The 22562-nt window shown below is 46.7% G+C and overlaps 2 protein-coding genes across 2 annotated transcripts; both read right to left on the reverse strand.

The window, feature by feature from the left end:
- Positions 1 to 2313: 2313 nt before the first annotated feature.
- On the reverse strand, positions 2314 to 3282 carry LOC311219713 (uncharacterized protein; the record flags this gene model as incomplete). Its single annotated transcript, XM_084302986.1, has 1 exon — positions 2314 to 3282. The coding sequence occupies one exon, from the start codon at positions 3280 to 3282 to the stop codon at positions 2314 to 2316; it is 969 nt and encodes a 322-aa protein (XP_084159112.1).
- A 5505-nt stretch (positions 3283 to 8787) lies between these two features.
- On the reverse strand, positions 8788 to 9978 carry LOC311219948 (uncharacterized protein; the record flags this gene model as incomplete). The annotated part of the gene is made up of 1 exon (XM_084303304.1): positions 8788 to 9978. The coding sequence occupies one exon, from the start codon at positions 9976 to 9978 to the stop codon at positions 8788 to 8790; it is 1191 nt and encodes a 396-aa protein (XP_084159430.1).
- Positions 9979 to 22562: the final 12584 nt, after the last annotated feature.

Consider the following 22562-nt stretch of genomic DNA (forward strand, 5'->3'; position numbering starts at 1 on the left):
CCAGCAGCCCAGGCAGCTGCCACCAGGCTTGCTCGCAGCTGTCCATGGCTGAGCACCAACGCCAGACACGGAGGTCTGGATGCTGCCTCCTGAGTGCCAGCTGCAGGGGAATAATCACTTTCCTCCTGCTGCTGCCTGTGCTCTGGCTCGCACAGCCTGCGGTTAGCTTTCACCGCCGCAAGGATGCAGCACTGCCTCACGTCATCTTTGGGATTACCAGATCCATGTCAGATTTGGGGCTGCCTGCTCATTACTTTGCAGAGCTCCTGACCTCTCTGTAAGCAGATCCAGCCCACTAATGATAATGGAGCATGGATCTGCTGCCAGGGCGGCTTGGGGAAAAGAGGGGACAGTGCTGCCTTACCAGCTTGGGGCACAGCAGTGGCAGTCTGAATGTGAGCAAAGTGGGCAAAGGCATGTGAGGGTCTTTGGACTCTTCAGATGGTAGCTCTGAGACAAAGTTGCATTACTGACCATGGCCAACAAAACATAAAAAAAAAAAAAAAAAATCTTTGTGAAGAGAGCTGGTAAAAGCCTTGCATCATTCAGTGGCTACCTGGCGATCTCAGCTGTTTATTTATCACATCAACCCCATTCTTTGTCAAGAGCAAAACTACAGAAACAGAACCTCGGATTCTTAGAAGGGAACCATTTCTGCTGCTCAATGCCATCTTTCTCATGCTAACCGAAGGGGAAGCTAGATCCTTTGGGAAAAAGAGCAGCTGACACCAGCAGAGCCCTTTTAACCATGCAAGTGACATAAATGCAGGTGGGAGAGCTGCCCCACGGCCTGGGCTGTGCCACCCTCATGTGCAGTTGTGAAGCTCCATCTCCCTCTAACAGTTGCAGACCTTGGGGCCCCTGCATCATGCCAGGGTGGAAAGGAGCCAGGTTTTACACAGAACTGGGATAAGAAAGGGGCTGATCCCAGGTGAGGTTATCAGGAGGGAGCTATTTGCTCAGCCTCCTCTTTTCATTTAATTCCCCAGGGTTAAAGGTAAAATGAATTCTCTCTCCCCACAGGACTCCTCCTAATCCTGGAGGACTGCTGGTAGCATCGGTCTCTATTTTTACAGCCAAATCTATTACTTCGTTAGAAAAAAAGGGTCTAAGAAAATCCTGCTCTCTCTGTTTGGGGTGCTGCAGAGGAAGCTGGGGAGCTAGGAGGGAGTTTTCCTGCTGGGAATTGCCCAGGGAGCCAGCTCAGCAGTGCAGGGCAACAAAGCAACGCCAGGAGGAGCCACCAGGTCTCGCACTGCACCTTTGTGTGCTGACAGAAAGCTGCCACTGACCGGCGCTGCACCTCCTGTGAGGGACACGTGGTGTAGGGCAGGTGTGCAGAGAAATGTGCTCTGGGAGTTTATTTATACATATTAGGAAATGAAAATATCGACCAAACAAGATAAATATTTGCTGTTCTCTAGGAAAACGTTCTCATCTAGGAACAACTGGAGCTGGAAGTTGCTTTCCCTCTGCTTGCACTTTTATAACCACAGATTGATGCTGGTCATCCTTGATGTGAGCTGGGACAGCTCGGGGTCCCACCATCACAAGGGACTTTATGCATTGTCCTCCCTCCTCCTGCTATCCCAGGGGCTATCCCACATAACCCATTTCATAATCTGCCCAGCAGTGTTTTGTCTAGGGATGAACTTGCTGTCAGAGCAGAAGAGAACTGCTAATGAGTCTCATTGCATTAATCAAGCCTTCTTCTAAATGCCAGCCCTTGCTGCTCTTTTTATGTGTCTCTGGCTAAGCTTTCGACACCAAGATCTGCTCCCACAGCTGGTAAATCTTTCAAGTCCTAAAAGTGAGATTACGGGCATTATTTTACACAAAGGAGTGGCACAACAGCAGGGAATAATTTGACTGCTAGTATTAGAAATAATTTTTAAAAGATGGAAAATGAATCAGACACCAGACAGCAGGAATCCAGCTGCAACCTGAGATTTAATACAACGGGCACAACCGGTGAGTATAATTGATCCAGTAACAGTAAAAACCTCTTGGGGGTGCAAACATTACCACAGAGATATATCAGCTTAAAGTTCAAAGTCTGAGCACCTGCTCAGATTTACTTAACTTCTCACTAACATCTTTTCTGTTGCAGGAGTAACTAAAGTGTGTAACTAGAGTTATTTAATAACTAAAGAATAACCATGAAAGGAAGGCAATGCACCCTACAAGTTTAGCATTGATTAAAATAAGGGGAACATGCGGGCAAAGCATCTCCAGGAGTTAGGAATGGGGGAAAATAAACCTCAGGCCCCAGCTATATAGCTTGCAGTTTTCATGGATACATTTTCAGCTCCTTCACCAGAGCCACTTTGAAGCACAGCGGCTCTTCTTGGTGTGGCTCGAACGCTTAACCCCCCCTGAGTGGTGCCGTGGCGAGTGCTGGTTGGCACACGAGTGGAGGCACTTGGACTTGCTGATGTGCTGCATGGACGAGCTCTTGTGCTTGACCCCCTCCTGCAGCAGCGAGCACTTGGTCACACGTTGCTGCGACGAGCTCTCCTTTATTCCGGTGCCGGGGGGGCACTTAGGCACCTGTGGCTGCTGCAAGCTCTTGGTTCCATTCTGCTGCGAGGTGTAGGTGGTGATGCACTCCTGCGTCGGGTACCCCTTCATGCACTTCTGGTGAGGGAATGTGCTCACATACTCCTGCTGGAAGCACTGGGTCACGTACTGCTGTGGGGGACACTCAGTGACCCCCCGCAGAGGAGGGGAATAGCCACCGGTCATCCCCTGCAGGGACCGGAGCTCCGTGCCATACCGCTGAGATGAGCATCTGGATATCTTCTGCGATGCACGCTCATCCTTGCAGGAGGACGAGTATTTGATCCCACATGGTGGGAACCTCAGCTTGCCTGGCTCTGGGCACCTGGGTGCACAGGGTGGGAGGCTCTTGGCCACGCGCTTCTTCTCATAGTGGCCATTCTCACAGGTCTGGAAACTCTGCGTCGTGCTCAGCTTCACACTGGGCTTTCTGCAGGGTAGCAGGCGAGTGGTCTCACAGGGCTCAGGGCACAGCAGGACGCATGGCTGGACATAGGGCTGGCAAGACAGCAGCTGGCTCTGGGTCACGGTTGGCTGTGAGCAGACATAAGTGAAAGGTTGCACATAGCTTTGCCATCTGGGCATCGGGCTCTTGATCACGCTCAGTGGGTGGCACGTGGTGCTGCACGCATCAGGCTGGGGCATGCACTGCTGGAGGCTTTCAGTGATGTAGCTCGATCCCGGCAGGTATAGGTGTTTATACCGCTCCCCATAATAGTGCATGGTCTTGCGAGGTGCTTATGCCTGAAAGAAGCAGGAAAAAGAGGGACAGTTCACACAGGCACTGTCTGGTTCTTTGTGATGCAGGGCTCTGAGTTTCCCACAGGTGTCCCCATGCAGTGAGAGGCTTGGGGTGACTTGGGACAAGGTTGGGATTACTGAGGAGAGGAGAGGAGAGGAGAGGAGAGGAGAGGAGAGGAGAGGAGAGGAGAGGAGAGGAGAGGAGAGGAGAGGAGAGGAGAGGAGAGGAGAGGAGAGGAGAGGAGAGGAGAGGAGAGGAGAGGAGAGGAGAGGAGAGGAGAGGAGAGGAGAGGAGAGGAGAGGAGAGGAGAGGAGAGGAGAGGAGAGGAGAGGAGAGGAGAGACAGTTTTCCACTTCTGCCCCCATACTCTTCTCATATGAGACCAGAAACAACCTGGGATCACAGTCAAGCAAACCGGAGAGTTTTCATGCTGCCCTTCAAAGGTCAGCTAAGTATTCCTCAGAGCACCTCACCAAGGAGAACTGACGTTATGACCCTCCGTTTGGCTGGAAGCCTCCTCCATCCCCACCAGGACGTCCTTTCAAGTTTACATTCTGCAACTCCCAAGCACTGGAGATGAAAGGCAAGCCAAAATTAAAGGTGTGTCCACGCTGTAATACTCAGGCGTGGCTGCAGTTCACGGGGGCAAACCCAAGCTGAGGTTAAATGAGCTAGCTGACGGTAAGAACAGGTTCGTGGCAGCACGTACGACCTGCCTGTCTGCTGAAGCATGGTCCTACAGGGGTCCGCTGGGTGGGCAACATGCGGTTACGGGACTCTGAGCTCCCTACTGTAGCATCAGCATCACTGCCTCTGCAGTCCCCGCTTTATACTGTCCCGTGGGCAAGCTTTAAGAAAAGAAAGAAGAGAAACACAGCAGAGTTTTTTCTTAGTGTTTGCTGAAACCCCAGCAGAAAGGAAGGAGAAGGCATTAAGGCAAAATCTCAAGCAAGTTTCATTCCAGTCCTGCACTGCATTCATCCCAAGCCATAATGTCTTGTTTTTGCTAAGGTAGCTCGAAACACATCAAAATGCCTGCCACAGCAGCTCGGATGATGAAACCTCATCCCAGCAGCTCCTCATGAGCAGCATGAAGGAGAGGCCAGCTGAGATCATGTTCCAGGGACAGGATGGGGCAGCACTGTCGGCACATCCACACTTCCCTCCTGAACCTGCTGTGGATGTTGTGCTTTGCCCTGGTCCTGAGAGGCATGAGGGAAATCACCCTCTTCATGTTCTCCATCAGAAATCACTGCCTTCAGTTTTTTGGCTGAACCACTGGACATACAGAAGGTGCTCTGATTGATATTTTTTTTTTCTGACATTGTTTGGGAATTAAATGATTGTAAAGAAACTGCATTTTCTGAACGCCCCTAGTTCTGTCTATAATTACAGTAATATGCTTTATCTTCCAAAAAGCCTATCGCTGGGTGTCTATTAACAATAACAATGCTGTGTGTTACTATCATTATCACTACAATTATAATAATCACTGACTAATAAAAACAACCATTTGAAAAACAACAATAGCAATGCTACTACTACACATACAATGCTAAAGTATCTGGTGATGCTCATCAAGATAAAAATCTTCTAAAATAGGGGGATCATTTGCTTCCAGGGAGTTGTTTGCATCTCTGACTTATTTTATCCATTAACCTACATAGAAAGTTAAACATGTTCAGGTTTAGCTGGAGAGTCTCTCTGCTAGCTTTTACATTGGCACTGAAGTTGATTGGCTTCTTCCTATTTCTTGAGAAGCTGCTTTATTCAAATACCATAAAATGGCAGAAAAAATCTGCCAATTTCTTTAGAGGAGTCACTTTTCTGTGTACAGGCTCGAATCTGACTCCTGGCAGCGTCGAGCCCATTATGTAGTCAATGTCTTCCTTCAGACTAGATCTAACAGAAAGCGTAGAAAAGCCCAAAATCCCACTCCCAGCTTCATGGTCCATCTGGAAGTGCTTTCCTGATATTCTTCCATTCAGCACGGAGGAGCTGCTCCAGCTGTCAGAGCCGCGCATGCCAGGGCTGAGGGCAGCATCCCCCAGAGACTGCATCTCCACAAGTAGACGAGCAGGACCTCTGCCTGCTCCAGCCACCCAGGTACAAAACAGCATTTCAGGAGCTCCATTAAAAGCCAGACTTACCCACTTCATCAGTGAGAACAACCGGAGAGAAGTGCCTAGGAGAGCCCCGCGATGGCAGAGCTTTTATACAGTGAATAAGTGCCCTAGGGGAGTGAGGCGGTTTGGCTGGGCGATGCTCTAATTGCCTGCCAGTCCCGGCTGAGCCACGTGCAGCTTCGCGCCGGCGGGGATGGCCGTCCTCACTCTGCGGGGCTGCCGTCGCCGGCCAGCACCTCCAGGATGTCTGGTGTAGCCCCAAGCTCCACACAGGAACCTCCTGCTCCTCTCCGTAAGCAAAGCCTTGCTGGCCAAGCACATCCCCTGCAAGGGCTGCTTGTGGCTCTCACACTGAGCATCCCATGCACAGTGCCACAGCATCTCTGCTTCCCCCTTGCAGATTCAGGGCAGCAATAATGCTCCTTTCTGCACCAAAAAAGATGCCGGCTGAGACAAAGGACTGGGTTTGGGCCGCCCAAGGGACTCCTCATTTCCATGGGAGCTGTACGCATAGGCCCTTCGGTGCCTTTGAAAACACCGTCCAGGAAGGACTCTTGGCGACTTCTTGCAGACCATAATTACTGTGGCACGCAGACTTCCTTCACTTACACAGGGAACCGAGGGAAGAGGTGGGTGACTGGGACTGAGAAAGCCTTGGGCTAAGGGCAAGTCGGCTGCTAAAATGACCTGCCATGAAGCGAACAACCTGCCCAAAGAGGTGACGCTTTTCCGGCACAACAAAGGGGAGAAGCGCTTGAGCACAGGGACAGCCCAGGGAAAGGTGGCTGAATCACAGCGAGCTCCGGCCCTGAAAACACAGCTCCCATTTCCTGCTCTGCTGCATAGTCTTTTTGTTCCCTGCTGATGCCAGGTGTAAACCTGAGGGGAGATGAACAGTGACATGAGTATATGTGCCGATAGGGAAGGGGGTTTTGTGTAGTTATATCTGCATAAGTAAAGGCCCTGGTGTTTTTTCCCCTTTAATGCAAATTTGATATCTATCAGTTGGGTTACAGCATGCTGGGAATTTAGGTGAGGTCCTACATGTTGAAACAAAAAGGGGTGAAATAAATACTCTGAGTGGAGTAAGTGGAAAATTTCTCACTGATAAGAAGCAGAATACTGATCTCCAGCTTATGACCCATGGACTTAATTTTCTATTTCTGTTTTTTCCAGAAAATAAAATCCCAGCAGGCTATTTTGTTTTTTTCCTTTTTGATCTTCTACCAAAAATTCACCCCAATATCACAGACAAAAATGTAAACAGAGTGCAGGTTTTCCCAGTTGATGCCAATATTTTGAAAGTAACAATAGCTAAAGGGAAGAGTGCTTTCTCTAGGCTTATCTTATTTTCCACATCTGAAGACAAAAGTACTAAATCCTACCTGTGTTTCTCTTAGCTGTGTTTCATTCCCCTAAACTACAACACCCTTTTTAATGTTAAATGGCCTGACCCAAGATTTTAGGAATCAAGTTGGCGTCAGAGAAGAGGTAAGCAGATTACCACCATTTTTACAAGCTCCATAAATCCAGTTCATGGGCAAGACCCAGATCGGGTAGCCTTCAAGTAATCTTAATATTCATTTTAGTGTTTCCAGTGCAGGTAACAAAATACTAACCCAATGATAACATCATGCCCTGTCATACAAATGTTCTTAATTAACATCTGCAAAGTCCCCTGAAATCCTTTCATCTTGGAGAGACGCACAGTGCTGCATGGGACATTGTTGCAGGGGCTATTATTATTCCCAATTAAACACAGGGGAAACTGAAGCACATTGCACCACAGTCACTTGGTGTGAGTCAGAGCCAGGGCCAGCACCAGGCTCAGTCCCAGCTGCCTCCAAAAGGAACCCCATGCTCCTTTTGGCCACCCAGCCCCTGTGAGATGAGGCCCTACACCACCCAGGAGGATTTTGGTAACACTGTTCTTGGCTCAGCCTGCTGTGGGAAAGCCGCAATGGTGTGAAACCTCCTCGGAAGCCCACAGCGATGCTCTCTTCTTATAAAGGGGACACAAAAGTTTGGGTTGCGAGAGCCTCCCTGGTTCTTAAATGAGGAAGGAGGGCCACAGTTGCTGTAACTCTTACCTGCTGTTCTCCAGAGCAACGTCCATGGGCTCGCCAAGGAGATGTGAGAAGGGGCTGCCCCCGTTGCACCCACTCCCATCTCAGGCATCTCCTTGGCTTTCGTGGGCAGCCTGCAGTGGCACCCCAAGGTCACTGAGCAAGGGTGGAGCAGGGCAGGATGCGGGACAGTGTCCCGGCCCCAGTCACACCCTCCTCATCCTCTTGCACCACTTGTTTTTGCCCTCCAAATAGGTATGATCTACTTAGCGTGAGCAGGCTCCTATTCATTTTCCTAATGATAGGGCATATTGCAAGATTTTTGTATTTTTTCAGACAGGAGTTCACTGTATTCTTAACGAACCACCAGAGGGCAAAAAGACAAGGTATTTAATGTGAGGTCAGAGAACTATATTTATTTAAGTATATATATGTATAGCATAAGTATACATATATATATATGGTTTGTTTTCAATACAGTGTAGAGTACACATCTTCAGGCAGCATAAAGAATATAGTTAATCACTTCAACATCTCAACATTTATAAAAGAGTAGCGCTACAACTTTCAGTGTCATTTCAAATACTTTCTTTTGTTTCAGGCTGTATTTTCCATATTAATCAAAGCAACCAAGTGAATAAAAACTTTCATGGATAAAATTTCAGCAGGACCAACTTCACCAAGCCAGAAACCCTGCCTGGTTTAGGGACTCCACTGAAGTCAGCGCAGAGTCAGCAGGGATTTCTGGCCACCTTCCGAAACGAAGGCTGTTGGAACAAGACTCGTATACTGTTTGCTTAGCAAATTTACATTTGGCTTCCAAATCTGTGAGTGAAAACAGCTCTTTTGGAGAAATTGCAGCCATAGGGATTACAGGTCAACCCAGGCATTGTCTCAAGACCAGGACTAAACCTGGTGGCAGCCCTCCACCGGCTGCACCGCCAGTCCTCTTGATGCTGTTGTCAGCTGGACTCCTTAGACATTTCTATTTCTTTTTTTTTTCTTATGAATCTTCTATTCATTTCAATTAGGTGAGAATTTAATAACATCCCACTAAACTATTTCTTGCCGCAGACTAAGGAATAAGCCACAGACACCTGGAGCGCAACCATAGAAATAATATCATACCCTGGCCCAAAATAGAGCTGAGTTACAGGGGAAGTACTGGAAAACAGAGATAAAGCAGAATTAAGCAATAGCAAGTAGTCGGCAGGTGACACAAGGAGATAAATAACCCTGCCCCAAAGCCATACCTCGCTGTTTTTCCAAGGACCTTCCTTTCCCCCGCTCCTTTTTACCAGGGCCATTTTGATGCAGAGCAGTACTTTTTAGAGTGACTTGAAATTTTTACTCCACCTGACTGACACTGCTGCTGTGGGACACAATCGGTCGCACACTGCTGCGGGACACATTTGGTGGCGCACTGCTGTGGGACACACTTGGTCGCACACTTCTGCTGTGGGACACACTTGGTGGCACACTGCTGTGGGACACACTTGGTCGCACACTTCTGCTGTGGAACACACTTGGTGGCACACTGCTGTGGGACACACTTGGTCGCACACTGCTGCTGTGGAACACACTTCGTCGTACACTGCTGTGGGACACATTTGGTGGCACACTGCTGTGGGACACACTTGGTCACACACTGCTGTGGGACACACTTGGTCACACACTGCTGCTGTGGAACACAGATGGTTGCACACTTGGTCTCACATGGCTGTGGCACACATGTGGTCACGCACCTGGTGTCACACTGCTGCGGGACACACTTGGTGGCACACTGCTGTGGGGCACAAGTGGTCACATAGCGCTGTGAGACACACTTGGTCGCACGCTGCTGTGGCACGCACGTGGTCACACACCTGGTGGCGCACTGCTGATATGGGGAGTAGGTGGTCACACACTGCTGAGGGACGCACTTGGTCGTACACTGCTGCTGGGGGATGCCCTTGGTCAGGAATGGCTGCTGTGGCACACACGTGGTCACACACCTGGTGGCACACTTCTGCTGTGGGATGCACTTGGTCGCACACTGCTGCTGGGTGGCATAGGTGGTCACACACTTGGTTGCAGACTGTTGAGGCATGCACTTGGTTGCACATTGCTGCTGTGGCACACACTTGGTCATGCAAGGCTCCTGTGACGCGCACGGGGTGATACACTGCTGCTGCGGCACACAGGTTGTCACACACCTAGGTGCACATGGCTGTGGTGGGATGAGCTGGGTCACACGCTGTTGCTGTGGCACGCACTTGGTTGCATACTGTTGCCGTGGCACACACTGGGTCACACACTGCTGCTGGGAGAAGCTGGAGGACAGAAACCGCTGCCGGGGGACGCAGGGGGTCACATACTGCGGGATACACTGCGCCGACTGCCAGCTGGTCACCAACGGGTGCCTGGCAGGGTACATGGGGGGGCACTTAACAGGGATGGGTTCCTGGCAGAGAGGAGGGAAGCACTGCTGTTGGTAGCACAACATCTTGGTGAGGCTTTGGCAGGGCTGGAACGAGAGGTGGGAAAGCAGAGCCCTTAGACAGGCACCCGGCAGGGTGCTGGAGCTGTGTCCTGCCTGCACCGCTGTCTCAAGACCACGCCAGCAGCAGCCGAGCACTTAACCTGTAATTTTTAACTCAGAAACATGTCAATAAGTCAAGGAGTAGGGACATTCAGAGACACACGCAGCATGAAATATCTCCCTGGACTTCACTCCCCCCTCTCCCCTCCCCATCACCTGGACCTTCAAGGGGAAGAACTGATCTTTGGGGTCAGCAGATGAATTCCTCATCTCAGAGCTGCTTTCTAACAACAAAATCCAGTTTTTCTCCTCTGCTTTTCATTGGGGGCCACATTTGACCTCTTGCTGATGTGTAGAGAAAAATCCCCAATGCTGAAAACTGCTCTGAACCTCTGGCCACTTCTGTGGTAGCAAGGGAGGTAAACATCACCCAAGGCTCTGCTGCATGCTGATCCCATAACACCGCAGGCATGCAGAGGTTCACAGCCCAGTCCCAGCATCACCAAGTCTGTGTTCATTAGGGAACCAAAGCCAATTAAAGGTCAGAGATACGACAATGGAACACAAACCTGCTCACAGCTCTTCTGGCACTGTGTTCCCTGATACACACAAAGCAGCTCTGAGTGTTATCAGGCACCTCCAAAAGCAAACGACAATAGCAACACCACAATTACTGCTCACAGCTGTTCTTTAGACTGTTCACAAGTGGCCCTTGGAGTCAGATACCTCACTGGAGACACTGTAAGAGCACATTCCCACACCAACATAGCAATTCAAACTCACTAATTTTAAAAACCTTTCCCACAAAGCATTTCCATATGTAAAAAGACAGAAAGAAATCTGCATTTCAACAGCTACAAAGGCTCAGCACAAACCAGACTTACCCAGCTCCTTGGTGAGAACAGCGTTGTGATGTGACCAGTGAGCCCTAACAGAAGGAGACCTTTTATATAGCTACTAACCGTGCCTTGAAGGTATGAGGAACTCACGACATAGCCTATTAGCTCCTATGCACAAGCTGTCCTGTGTGCAACACTTGCAGTGACTAGCATCAGTGTACTCATCCTCAGGGATGAGTAGTTGAATGTCAGCTCCCCATAGTAAGAGTAATTACCTGTTGTATAATCCTCCCTGGCATGGTAAGACTGAATGGTATTTGGAGAGGCAGAGGCATACCCAGCCTCGGGGGTTTTGCGAGACCAGAGCACACACGACAGTGTGCAATAGTGGTTTTCCAGGGGACTCTCTGAAGCCAGGCTTCCCTGTTCCTGGACTCCTTCTGGTGGTCCCCAGAGACAGGCCATCCCATTGCTTGGCCTCTTTCTGCACACACATGGGGATGGCTTAGTGCTGTGGGAGCTGCGCTGGGTGCTCCATGTCCATCTCTAACCTTAATCACTCTTTAGAGCAGCCCTTCTCATCCACCTTGCAATGCCCAGCAGCTGGAGTTGGCTATATGTGCAGTGGGACACAGGACACTGTCTCCTCTGGGGAAAACCAGGAGCTCCTCAGAAGGTTCACATCACCCTTGGGTGGGTATCATCCACAGCCACCCTCATCTTTAGCTCACATAGGTCTGGAGAGCATATGGCTGCCAGCACCCTGATAATCCCATGACCCCAGCGCAATTACCTGTCATCAGAGTGATGGGAATACACTATCCAGTGACAGATGAGCAGGAAAGATGAGCTACAGTCACGTTTGATTGCAGCCACTGCGTAATGAGCTCAGCTGTCAAAGCTGTCACCAGCAGCACGACAAGCCACAATCAGCACCAGCAGATGAACTGCCTCCAGTCCTGTGGGTACCTTCTCAGTGAGTCCACTTCTTATCGCACACCATGCCCAGAATAAAGAAACCAGTTAGAAACCTGGGAGATTAATTTGTTGAAGTCACTGAAGATCTAGTCAATGCTTTCATGTGTACTTTAGCCCATGAATCTTCCCCTAAAATGACCATTTCTTCCCGCTGGCTCCAAGGAGAGCTCAGGGGGACCAGCTCAGAGGAGTGCACTGGGTGAGATGAAACCCACCCCAGGGGGAGCAGCTCCTGCATATGTTTATTAAAGCTGTGGTTTCTTATGAACTAGAGAAATGGCACTCCCCAGGTGGTTTCTGAGGCCAAGAGAAAGGTCTGTATATAAATAATTTTGTAGTACAAGTGAACAATAAAGCCTAGCAACTCTTTTGTACAACTATGAAAGTGGTTCTCAAGGTTTATTCATGGGTGAAAATTTAGGGTTCATTAGGCAAGAATCACAGAGAATTAAATGCTCCCTTTACCATAGGCATGTCCAGCAAGAACTAAGCCCTATCCTTGCTGGTCAGCACTGAGGGCGTTCATCATTGGCTGAACCACAAGAAATGCAGCTTTGTTGTGGCCTCCCTCCCACAGAAATTGGTTCTTTGATCCAAAGTCATAACTCTTCATTGCTTTTTAGCTCCAAACATTGCAGGTCTGATCCTCCCTGTTAACCAAGGTGAGCAATTCACATTTATATTGTTTTTATTCTAGTCTGGATGCAGGCACTGCCCCAGCCCTCAAACAAATCCTTATTTCATTGGATACTTGACTGAAACCCATGAGTACCCACCTAGTTTATTGACAGACCAGGAGAAATTTAATTACTTGATCACAGAAATGACTTGTCTTTTATGTTTAAACCCAGTGATATCTATATCATTATGTATCTAAAGCCACTTATTTAGCATACAGAAAGAAAGAAAGAGAGAGAGAGAGAGAGAGAGAAGGAGAGAAAGAGAGAAAGAGAAAAGAAGGAAAGAAGGAAAGAAAGAAGGAAAGAAAGAAGGAAAGAAAGAAGGAAAGAAGGAAAGAAGGAAAGAAGGAAAGAAGGAAAGAAAGAAGGAAAGAAGGAAAGAAAGAAGGAAAGAAGGAAAGAAAGAAGGAAGGAAAGAAGGAAGGAAAGAAAGAAGGAAAGAAGGAAGGAAGGAAGGAAGGAAGGAAGGAAGGAAGGAAGGAAGGAAGGAAGGAAGGAAGGAAGGAAGGAAGGAAGGAAGGAAGGAAGGAAAGAAAGAAAGAAAGAAAGAAAGAAAGAAAGAAAGAAAGAAAGAAAGAAAGAAAGAAAGAAAGAAAGAAAGAAAGAAAGAAAGAAAGAAAGAAAGAATTACAGTCTATTTTAATTTTGGCAACAGTGCAATTTTGGAGACTTTCACTATGCAGCAGTTTAATGAGTGTTTCACTTTCACATAGCAATGCCTGTCAAAAATGTGTGCTTCTGTTGTCATCACCTGTGCATATCCTGGTAGTATCCACCTTCTTCCCACATGGCAGCCCTGCCCTGCAATGGTTGGCAGCTAAGAAAATCTCCTGTGCTTTTTTAACATGCCTGACTCATCTTGCTACCCGGACAACAGCACAAGATGAAGGTGGAAACGAAGTTAAAATAGGGCCATGGCACTGAGAAGTATGAAGAGGGAAGCTGAAAAACATCCTGGAAAAGATGCCAGGTGAGACACTTGGGAATCCACCGCCTTCCCTTTAATAAGACAGGAATGCAAAGGAACACCGTCACACAGCAGCAATTCTGGAGCATGAGCTAATGCACCAGGAATGCAAAGCTCCTCGCCTGCTCCAATTATAGAAATCTGGCAGAAGAGCAAGCCAATAAAAAAAAAAAAAAAAGATAGAAGAAACAAGGTAAATTGGCTAGGTGTGATCTCAGATACTGGGCTGAAACTTCAAGTGGCATAAAATCAGTTTTGTTCCATTAACTGTAACAAGAAAATGCTGATTATTCAGACAAATAGCTGTAAAGCAGGAGGAAGCTACAGTGGGGAGCTGTTAAAGATTAAAACTAGCACATAGTGAAGGACACTGCGCATGTGAGGCCTCTACAGCAGAGGCAAGGAAGAGAGTCCTTCCTTGAAGAAATCAGTCTGCCTTGGAGAAGTAAAGACAAGCTCAGCTTAACATCTTGTGACCATGAGAACAATCTTCAAGTACCAAACACTGGTTAGGGATGTACATGGGGCTGGAATAGCCATGTCCTCCAGCCTCACCTAGGCGTGGCTTTGTCCTCCAGCCTCACCTAGGCATGGCCTTGTTCTCCAGCCTCAACAAGACCATGTCCTCAGAGCTGTACAAGCCACTAGAGTGCAGCATATGCACATGCAACCATCTCCTGCTACAGCCTTGCAGAACTGGCCAACAGAAGCTGAGAAATCACCTTCAAATGCCCTCTCTCTCCAGGAAAAGTTTGAACTGGCAGCCTGTGAACTCAGCCCAGACCACTGCCTTTGCATCTTAATACTCAAATGCTCCTTATTGTATCAAAGCAGCAGCATGAAGTTAAACCTAAGTCACCAACGCATCCAGCAGCCCAGCTGCAGCCTCCTGTCCCCATCCCAGCTTACATGCACATGTGTTTCTCGACATTGCACTGAAATGGTAGCTGGGCTGCATTCCCTGGGCTTCACAGGAGAGGGAATCTGTTCATTCGATGCTGTAAGGCAGTGAGGTGTGTACAGGGAGGGGAAGGTGGAGAACAGGGAAGCACAAGAGAATAAGAAGAGATTGCACATCTGTATTGTATCAGACTTGTAATTAGAAAGCAGTATACAGGCTGCAGATAATAAAACTTAACATATTGTTAGCCCAGCAAGCAGTAAATTTTCAGTATTGTTACTTCAATGATTTAACAGCACTGAAGGCAAAATACAAACTCCATCATGCAATAGAATTAAATGCTCCTCTCTTAGACTCCTTGCTATATTTTAAAAGCTTTTTATTGCTTAATGACCTCTTGCTGTTCTGCAATTAGTAGCCCCAGCACACCTCTTTGTTCTGGTTGCTACCAGGCTCAGTGGAGGTTAGCCTCTGCAGAAAATCTGACTACATGATTGCAATAGCCCTGGTGAGTTTTAAAATACATGAGCCAAGCTGTGGGGTGTCAACACTGATGCAACTTTCTTGCCCCTTGGCACCCACATCCATTAGCTGCACCAGCTGGGTTTCCAACACCAGAGAAACCTGGGTGCTGAGGTATGTGCCAAATACTTGATTGCACCCAAAACTTGACTGCCCTGCATGGGGCAACAACATGCAGCCACCAAATACCCAGCTGCAGAGGATGAAGCTTTGAAATATGTCTAGTGGAGGATCTATCACACCAGACATGAGAACATGATGTTACCACAGCAGGCCCTGTATTTCGTTCCTCTACCATCACCTTCCATGTGCAGGAGCCACTTTTCCTTGGGACGCCACTGACTCACCTTCTTTTTTCACAGAATCGCAGAATCACATAGTCACAGAATTGTAGGGGTTGGAAGGGACCTCGAAAGATCATCGGGTCCAACCCCCCTGCCAAAGCAGGTTTTGCTTTTGTTCCAGGGGTGGCACAGAAATGGAAGCTTGTGGTGCCTTAGATAGTAGTGGGCTTTGCCTGGGTTCTGATTTTGATGAAGAAAACTGCATCTCTGTCTTCTCCTGAGGTTTCTTTTCTCCTTGGCTGTTGCTGGGTCTGGCTCTGCCACTGGCTCCAGTGTGGCTTTTGCTTACTGTAGGTGGCAGAGGGGCTGCTTGCTTTCACTGCTGCTGGTTAGCTGGGAAGACATTCTTCTCAAAAGCCAGGAACTGGAAAAAAAAAAAAAAAAGTATTTATGTATTTGAAGAAGAAAAAAAATAAACTTTTGTTGTTGTTTTGGGTTTGTTTCTTTGTTTGTTTGTTTGGTAAAATAAATCAAGAGAAGTAAAAGAAGCAAGCAGCAGCAACAGCAACACTTTCTCTTAGAAGCCCTGGTAACTGCACCCTAATCTGCATACAGGTGTTAGAAAGAAGCAAACTGAGATCTCAGGTTTGTTACAAGTTTAATGAGTAACTCAGAGCAATGGAAAGGAGAAGACCCGAGATAATTCTCTCTCTTGAACCTGAAGACCAATAATTACCCCTCCCGTGCTATCTTCTCGCTGTATATTCATTTAGTCTGGGTTCCTTTCACCACCCAGACCTTGTCAGATATTCCCTTTCCAGACCTCAACCACATTAATACTGGTTTGCAGCCCAAAAGCCTCTGAGGACAACACTGTTCGATCAAAATCTGTTTTGTCAGACAGAGCATTCGTGCAAGGCTGCGCGGATCCTTGAAATCTTCCCTGCTGCTCTGGGATTTAGCCCTTCCTTTCCCTCCCCAGGGAGTTTGTCCTGTCAGCCAGAACATATTATTACATCAGATGGTCTCAACATATTAAGCTTTTAAAATTTCCCTTTTCCATAGTAATTCAACTAACAGCATAGTTTTAGGATTATAATGTAAGGCATATTTGTATAATCTCTCAGTCCTCTGGGCCTGATTCTTTTCCTATAATCCCCTTGTGCAATGGTGTGATGCCATCAAAGTCACAGGAATGGCATAGGTATAACCAAGATTATCTCCATTAATCTGTGACATTACATGGATGCAGAAACAGTTGGAAAAGAAATAGTTTAATTTCTAGAGCCTGCAGCTCCTGAAATTCAATCTCAATTAATTCAATTTGCAAATGGAAGAGTCTGAAATTGCCATCGCTGAACTATAACCTCACAGTAAGTCATATTATAGCAAGCCTAATTACCAATTTTTAATGGATTCATCAGAAGCAAACTTACCCAACCCACCAGTGAAGCAACAAATCAGTGCAAAGACAGTGGAAGAGCCTTGGGAACTCAGAAAGTTCCTTATAAACCCCAGGAGTTCAGCCTCCCAGAGAGAGGCCTGTGCTGTACATGATATATGCATTTTTGTGACTCTTGAACTGCCCAGTTCACAGCACAGATGGTTCTTCTTGGTGTTTAGGGGAGAAAACTCCCTGTTCTTAGGCATTTTGTATTTTAGCTGCAGAAGGCTGTTGTGTTGGCCACACCTGAAGCCTTGTTCTTGTTCTGGCATTTTCCAAACACTGTGATCTAAATCCCCATATTTTCAGTCCTTCCAGAGATAATCATAAAAATAATGCAGGCAGCAAATGCAGGGCCTGAACCTTGAGGACAATCAAGGTCCTTTCTGACTTTTTGGGGGAAGGATAAAGCAACCTTAATCCAAACACAAGCAGTTCCCCGAGAACCTCCCTGCTCCACCAGGCACCTGCCAGAAAACCATGAGGCTGATACTCCAGAAAGCCGACACTTCATCCCCTTCCAGGAACATGGGAAACCCGAAATGGGATGCTGCACCCCAGCTGCTCCCTGTTCTCCAGCAACAGTGCTGCAAAGCTGAGCACAAATCTAGGGTGACCCCCAGTCTGCCCTGCTGTAAATTGTGTGTTCTGGTGCATGGGCCAGAAAAGGCTGACAACAGGCTTAACTCCAACAAGTTCATTCCTGAGCTCCAGAGCATGAATGAAGCAATTGAGAATTAGGATCTTTGATGTGATGACTGACTGGAGAGTATTTCTGTTGTGCCCAATGGGTTTTCAATGAGGCAATCTATTGAGCAGCACAGTAATCCTGCACAAGCGGCTATGAATACATTTAGGCTGGGAATTAGAAGACTTCCAAGAAGCAGTGCAGGGAGGCTCTGGAACTGGCTGGTAACTCAGAGAATTGGAGGCAAAATATGTAAAAAGCTTGAAGATGGAGGCTGGTGAATTTACAAAAGAGGTTTTATTGTTCTGAATGTAAAGTCACAGACAACTGATTTAGCCGTGTGTGTTTCCTGAGAGCTATTAAAATAATCCTAGGAAGCTAGGGTGCTCTATTATGGCAAAAATGGAAAATAATTGTTCATGAACAGGCAAGGGCAACAAAAAAAAAAAAAAAGGCGTGCAAACTGACACATCTGACCATCCCTGTGGAAGACCAGTTTCTCTTCTCCTGTAATATGACTTGATGCTCAGAGTCCTGGGCACTAGGAGAAAAGGTCAAGACTACAGAAGTATCAGCTACTGGACTTGCAGGCAGACATACCGATACTAGGAAATTCAGTAACTGGTAATTAAGTCTTTTGTCTCGTGAGATGAGCTAATCAAGGTGTCCACCCTAAAGTGATGACAGACACAATAATAAAGAACAAGATGGGGTGTTAACGAAACAGTGTCTAATTAAGCCACTGGGCGAGCTATGTCTTAGGAGATCCAGTTCAGCAACTTCTGAATCACACCAAGACATGAAATCCAGGAGTGCAATAATTTCCACAAATCATTTTCTCTGTGCATAAAGGTTCAAAGTACTGGATGGACAAAAAACAAAGAGCACCCTTTCAGACGTGAGGTGAGGATTACATTTCACATCCTGAGTTGCAGTTCTCTGCAGTGCTCTTTGCATCTAAAAACACTCATCCCTTCCTTCAGACTGAAGTACTATAGCTGCAGGGACCTCAGAGATACTGAGACACTCACAGTAAATTAGCTACAAATCTCCATTTGGAATTGCTAACATAACTGCTGCATACCTCCCCAGGCATCTTAGACTCTTGGGGACCTAATTAATTAATTACCTGATCAGCATTTGGAAAGCCACTGGGGGGTTGAGGGCAACTCAGCACCTGCACAAGCTGTGTGGAACCTGGAGTGGCATTTTCTCTCTAGGAAGAAAGACGGGCTCAGGCCAGCATTTTTATCATCTGTGGTGTTGCATTGCCTGGAATTAGTGGTACGGCTTCAGCAACAGCTGGGAGCAGAGCCAGGCTCCGCCAGGTGAGAGCTGAGTTGCTGCTTAGCTCCACGTTCACTGCCAAGCCGCCTTCCTTCATGCACGTTTCTCCCGTAGTTCCCCAGAGGTTTGAGTAAGGCAGGTTTCACTGCATATGGCATTTGCCTCTAAAAATAGTCTTTGTGCAACTCACATGGAAGGGGAAAGCAATTACACCGCTACTATGGGAAAAACATTCACTCCCTTTCCACAGGCTGACTTCAGAGCCTCTTCGATGATAATTACCATCATTTTTCTGCTGAGGTTGCTGACATGGATGTGAAGTGACCTCCCCAAGCCTCTGCAGACCTGGATCCAAACCAGGGCTTAAGGTCAGGATGGCCCCACCTTCTGGTCTCCAGACATGGTTCAGGTCGTCTCCCCTCCAGCTATGGAAAGTGATTTTCCTTGCTCACTTGATGTTGCAAGTCGAGGCTGGAAATTTGACAACCAAACTGGCTACATATTCCAGAAACCCGACTGCTTGCTTTAATAAAAGCAATGTCACAACACAGGGCTGTGGTTTGTTGCACCTGTAGCAGTCTTTGCCTCAGCAATGGTCCACAGGTGCTACGTGCCCAGTTTCTCTCTCACTGATGGGCAGAGCAGAGGTTAGTGGAGCTCTGGCCTGGAGGTGCACATTCACTTTTCTCAGCTGCAACATTTGATCTAATGACTTGCACCCTGTCTCCTTCTGAACCCAGCTGCTCTGTCCTCTGCAGGCCAACAGGTGCATTACAAAATATGTTTTTTATGAGTCTGAGCTTATTCCCCCTTGCTATATTCCCCCTGACTTTAGCCCTGCTCCATAAGGTTGAGGTCCTAAAGCAAACCTCAGCAGAAAGGCTATGTTGATAACCGCAACGCCTGATGCTACCTAGAAAGCAGACGGGCAGGTTTTCCAAAGCTGGAAAGTGTCCTAGTTCCTGCCTTCACCAGACCTACAACCACAATTTGTGCCAGCCGAGCAGCAGCTGCAGCAGTGAGGTGAAGCCTTAGCTGATGGTAGGCACCAGCTTGGGATGTTCCCCTTGCTAGCAAAGGCAACCAAAACGAAGCAGGTTCCAGGGCCAGCCTGACACCAGCAAGGCAGGGCCCCACCTGCAGTGAGGTAAGAAGGGAAGTTGCATGGGTGAAGTCACGCCATGGGAGAAGAAGATGTGGTCTCAAATCCAGGTGTTCTGTCCTTCAGTTACTAAACAACTATCAGCAGAGGAAGTTACGCCACAACTAGAAGCAGTTTTTTATATTTGCACCCCAGGAACCCCAACCAGCATCGGGTACCAGCTCAGTCTGTTGCAACGATTGCATCTGTAGTGTGTGCGCTGATAAAAGCTCTGGTAAAATCGAGGAGACCGGACAAAGATAGTCCCAAGGCAACCAAATATGATGAAATTCACCTCTGTGTGGGACGCTTCATCTCTGCTGATGAAAATAATCCTAGCATCAGCAGTGAGGTCTGTGACTTATATCCCAACAGCTTCTTGAGATGTTGAAGATAACAACCAGTGAACTTTTCACTCAAAAGACTTTTTACATGGAATTATGTTAAGAGAATACAGTGCATACACTACCAGCTCCCTTAATTTCACAGGTATATTGAAACATCTTTTCAAGTGCTGTCCTAGCACCAAAAGCAGCCCAATGTCCTAGTTCCATTGGGGTGTGATAAATCTTGTATGCCGTTAGAAGTCCCTTTACTTTTTCACATGAAGTATGGAGATAAACTCAACTCCCTATTCTGTCATGTTTGGATAGGTGGGAGCTAAATCTTCTGCACCATAGACAATAATATGCATTCAAAATGATCTGTTCTGAAATGAAAGAAGAATGAGATCTGTAAAGATCTTAATGGGAAAAAAAGCAAACCCATCTGTCATTCTCTGATAGAGTCACAAAAAAAAATCACTTTAGAGAATTCATTGACGAAAAGGAGGTGAGAGAAGTCGAGATTAGTCCCCCAGTCTTAAACCACAAAGACATCCAAAGAGGTGGGGGCAAGACCATTAGCTGGCATGAAATGAGTCAGCTGCATGGGCTGAAGTGGAACCACACTGGCTGACACCATATCAAGACCCCTGGTCTTGGTGGGCTCTGCAATGGCTGTATTAACTGGAAGCTATGACCTTTATTCACAGAGAAAGTTCTTTTGTAAATCGGATTAGTCAGAATAGGGATTAAAATGCATTCTGCACCAAAGCTGTCTCTTCACACTGCCTACGTGTAAAACAAGTCTGTGGAGGAAATGCACAACAGCAGTTGTGAAAGAATGAGCTCATTACCTAGGAGGACTCATTCCCAGAAGGCAGGGCTTTGAAACCGTATAAAAGTTCTCAAATCTCCATGCTCCACCATCCACTTGACTTCACGCTTCTCCCTGCTGACTGGTTGGGTAAGTCACAGAATACTGATCCTTTTTGTGATGCCTATAATTTTATTGCTGGTTGTAATTTTACTGAGGTTTAATGTAGGCAGTCTTTAAAGAAGTGTTTTATTTGATACCTTTGAATATGCAAAGGATTCCTACAAGGGGGAGAAATTGTTGGCATTGGGGTAGTACAAGCAGGCTGGGGATGACTCTGCAAGGCTAGTTCAGATTGTGTGTAAATCTGAGGATAGTCAAGTATTAAATTAGATCCTTTCTAAAGAAGAGATTAGATAAAATTATATTGGTTTAAGTATAACTGATCCTGCCTTCAGGGAAGGATAAAGTCTAAATGGTCTCCTAAAGTTCAATCTAAACCCATTTTCTATGATTCTTCTATTTATAACATGAAAGTTTTAAAAACTTTAATTTAATCGAAGAATTGTATTTGGGAAAGATAGTTTTGTGATTATGAGGGACTGTACGGAGCAGAAAGGTGAAAACATTCCTCTTGAGCTTTGTCATTCCTTCTAACCAATATATTAATTGGGCTTAAGATGCTATCATAGCCTTATAAAGGAAATAGCTAGAGACACCAGATACTGATCTAGATGATCTAGGAGGATGGGAAAGAGGGGAATGAATTTGCTTTAAAGATGTGCTAAGAGGGGCAGGTGCAATGGGGAAGGGAAAACAGACTTGCACACACTCACTTGACCTGTGTTGGCTCCAGTCCTTTGTTGATAGGACTTAGAAATACCCTTTCCAACTCATGCTTCCATGGTTCTAACCTTTTATTTGTGTCCTTAGATTGACTAAAGAAAAAGATCAGCATACGAATTGCCAGAGACACAGCACCAGGCCAGCCAGACTTGGTCCTACCTTAAGCAGCACACCAAAGAGAGGGAGTTTCATAAATTGTTAGGAAAAATCATTTGGCCTGTTGCACATTAATGACCTTGGGAGAAGAAATCCCTCCTGATTATTCTGATTCATGCAAGCTACATACATCATTAATGGCCATGATAATCCAGAAATGTAGGACAGCATCACCACTGCTAATTTTTTCCATGACAGTTGGCAGGACCATGACACAGGTAGCCTCAAGTCCATTGCATCATTAGTGAAGTGAGTGATACCATAAAAAGAGGTGGAGTTGGCCTATTACATCGTTACTGTAAAGGCCCTCAATACTACAGAAATACATTCGCTTACTGAGGAGGTTCACCCTGGGGCCTTAGCACCTCAATTTTTGAATTCCAAGAAAAATCTGGAAACCATTTCAAAATGGGCAAAATCAAATTAAGTATTTCATTTTTTTCAGTGTGGAATATTCTGTTGGCCCCAGATTTATATTCTTCTACTTTTTGAAATACCACATGCTTTTAAATGCTTGTCTTCAGCATTGTTTTTATTATTATTATTATTATTATTATTATTATTATTATTATTATTATTATTATTAATTATTATTATTTTAACTTTCTGAAACCGCTATCAAACCAGGAGATCTGTTATTTGCCAGCTCCTCTCATCAGTCCCCCAGGAAAGCAATGA

Source organism: Netta rufina (assembly GCF_964035555.1).
Source record: "Netta rufina genome assembly, chromosome: 29".
Classification (NCBI taxonomy): domain Eukaryota; kingdom Metazoa; phylum Chordata; class Aves; order Anseriformes; family Anatidae; genus Netta; species Netta rufina.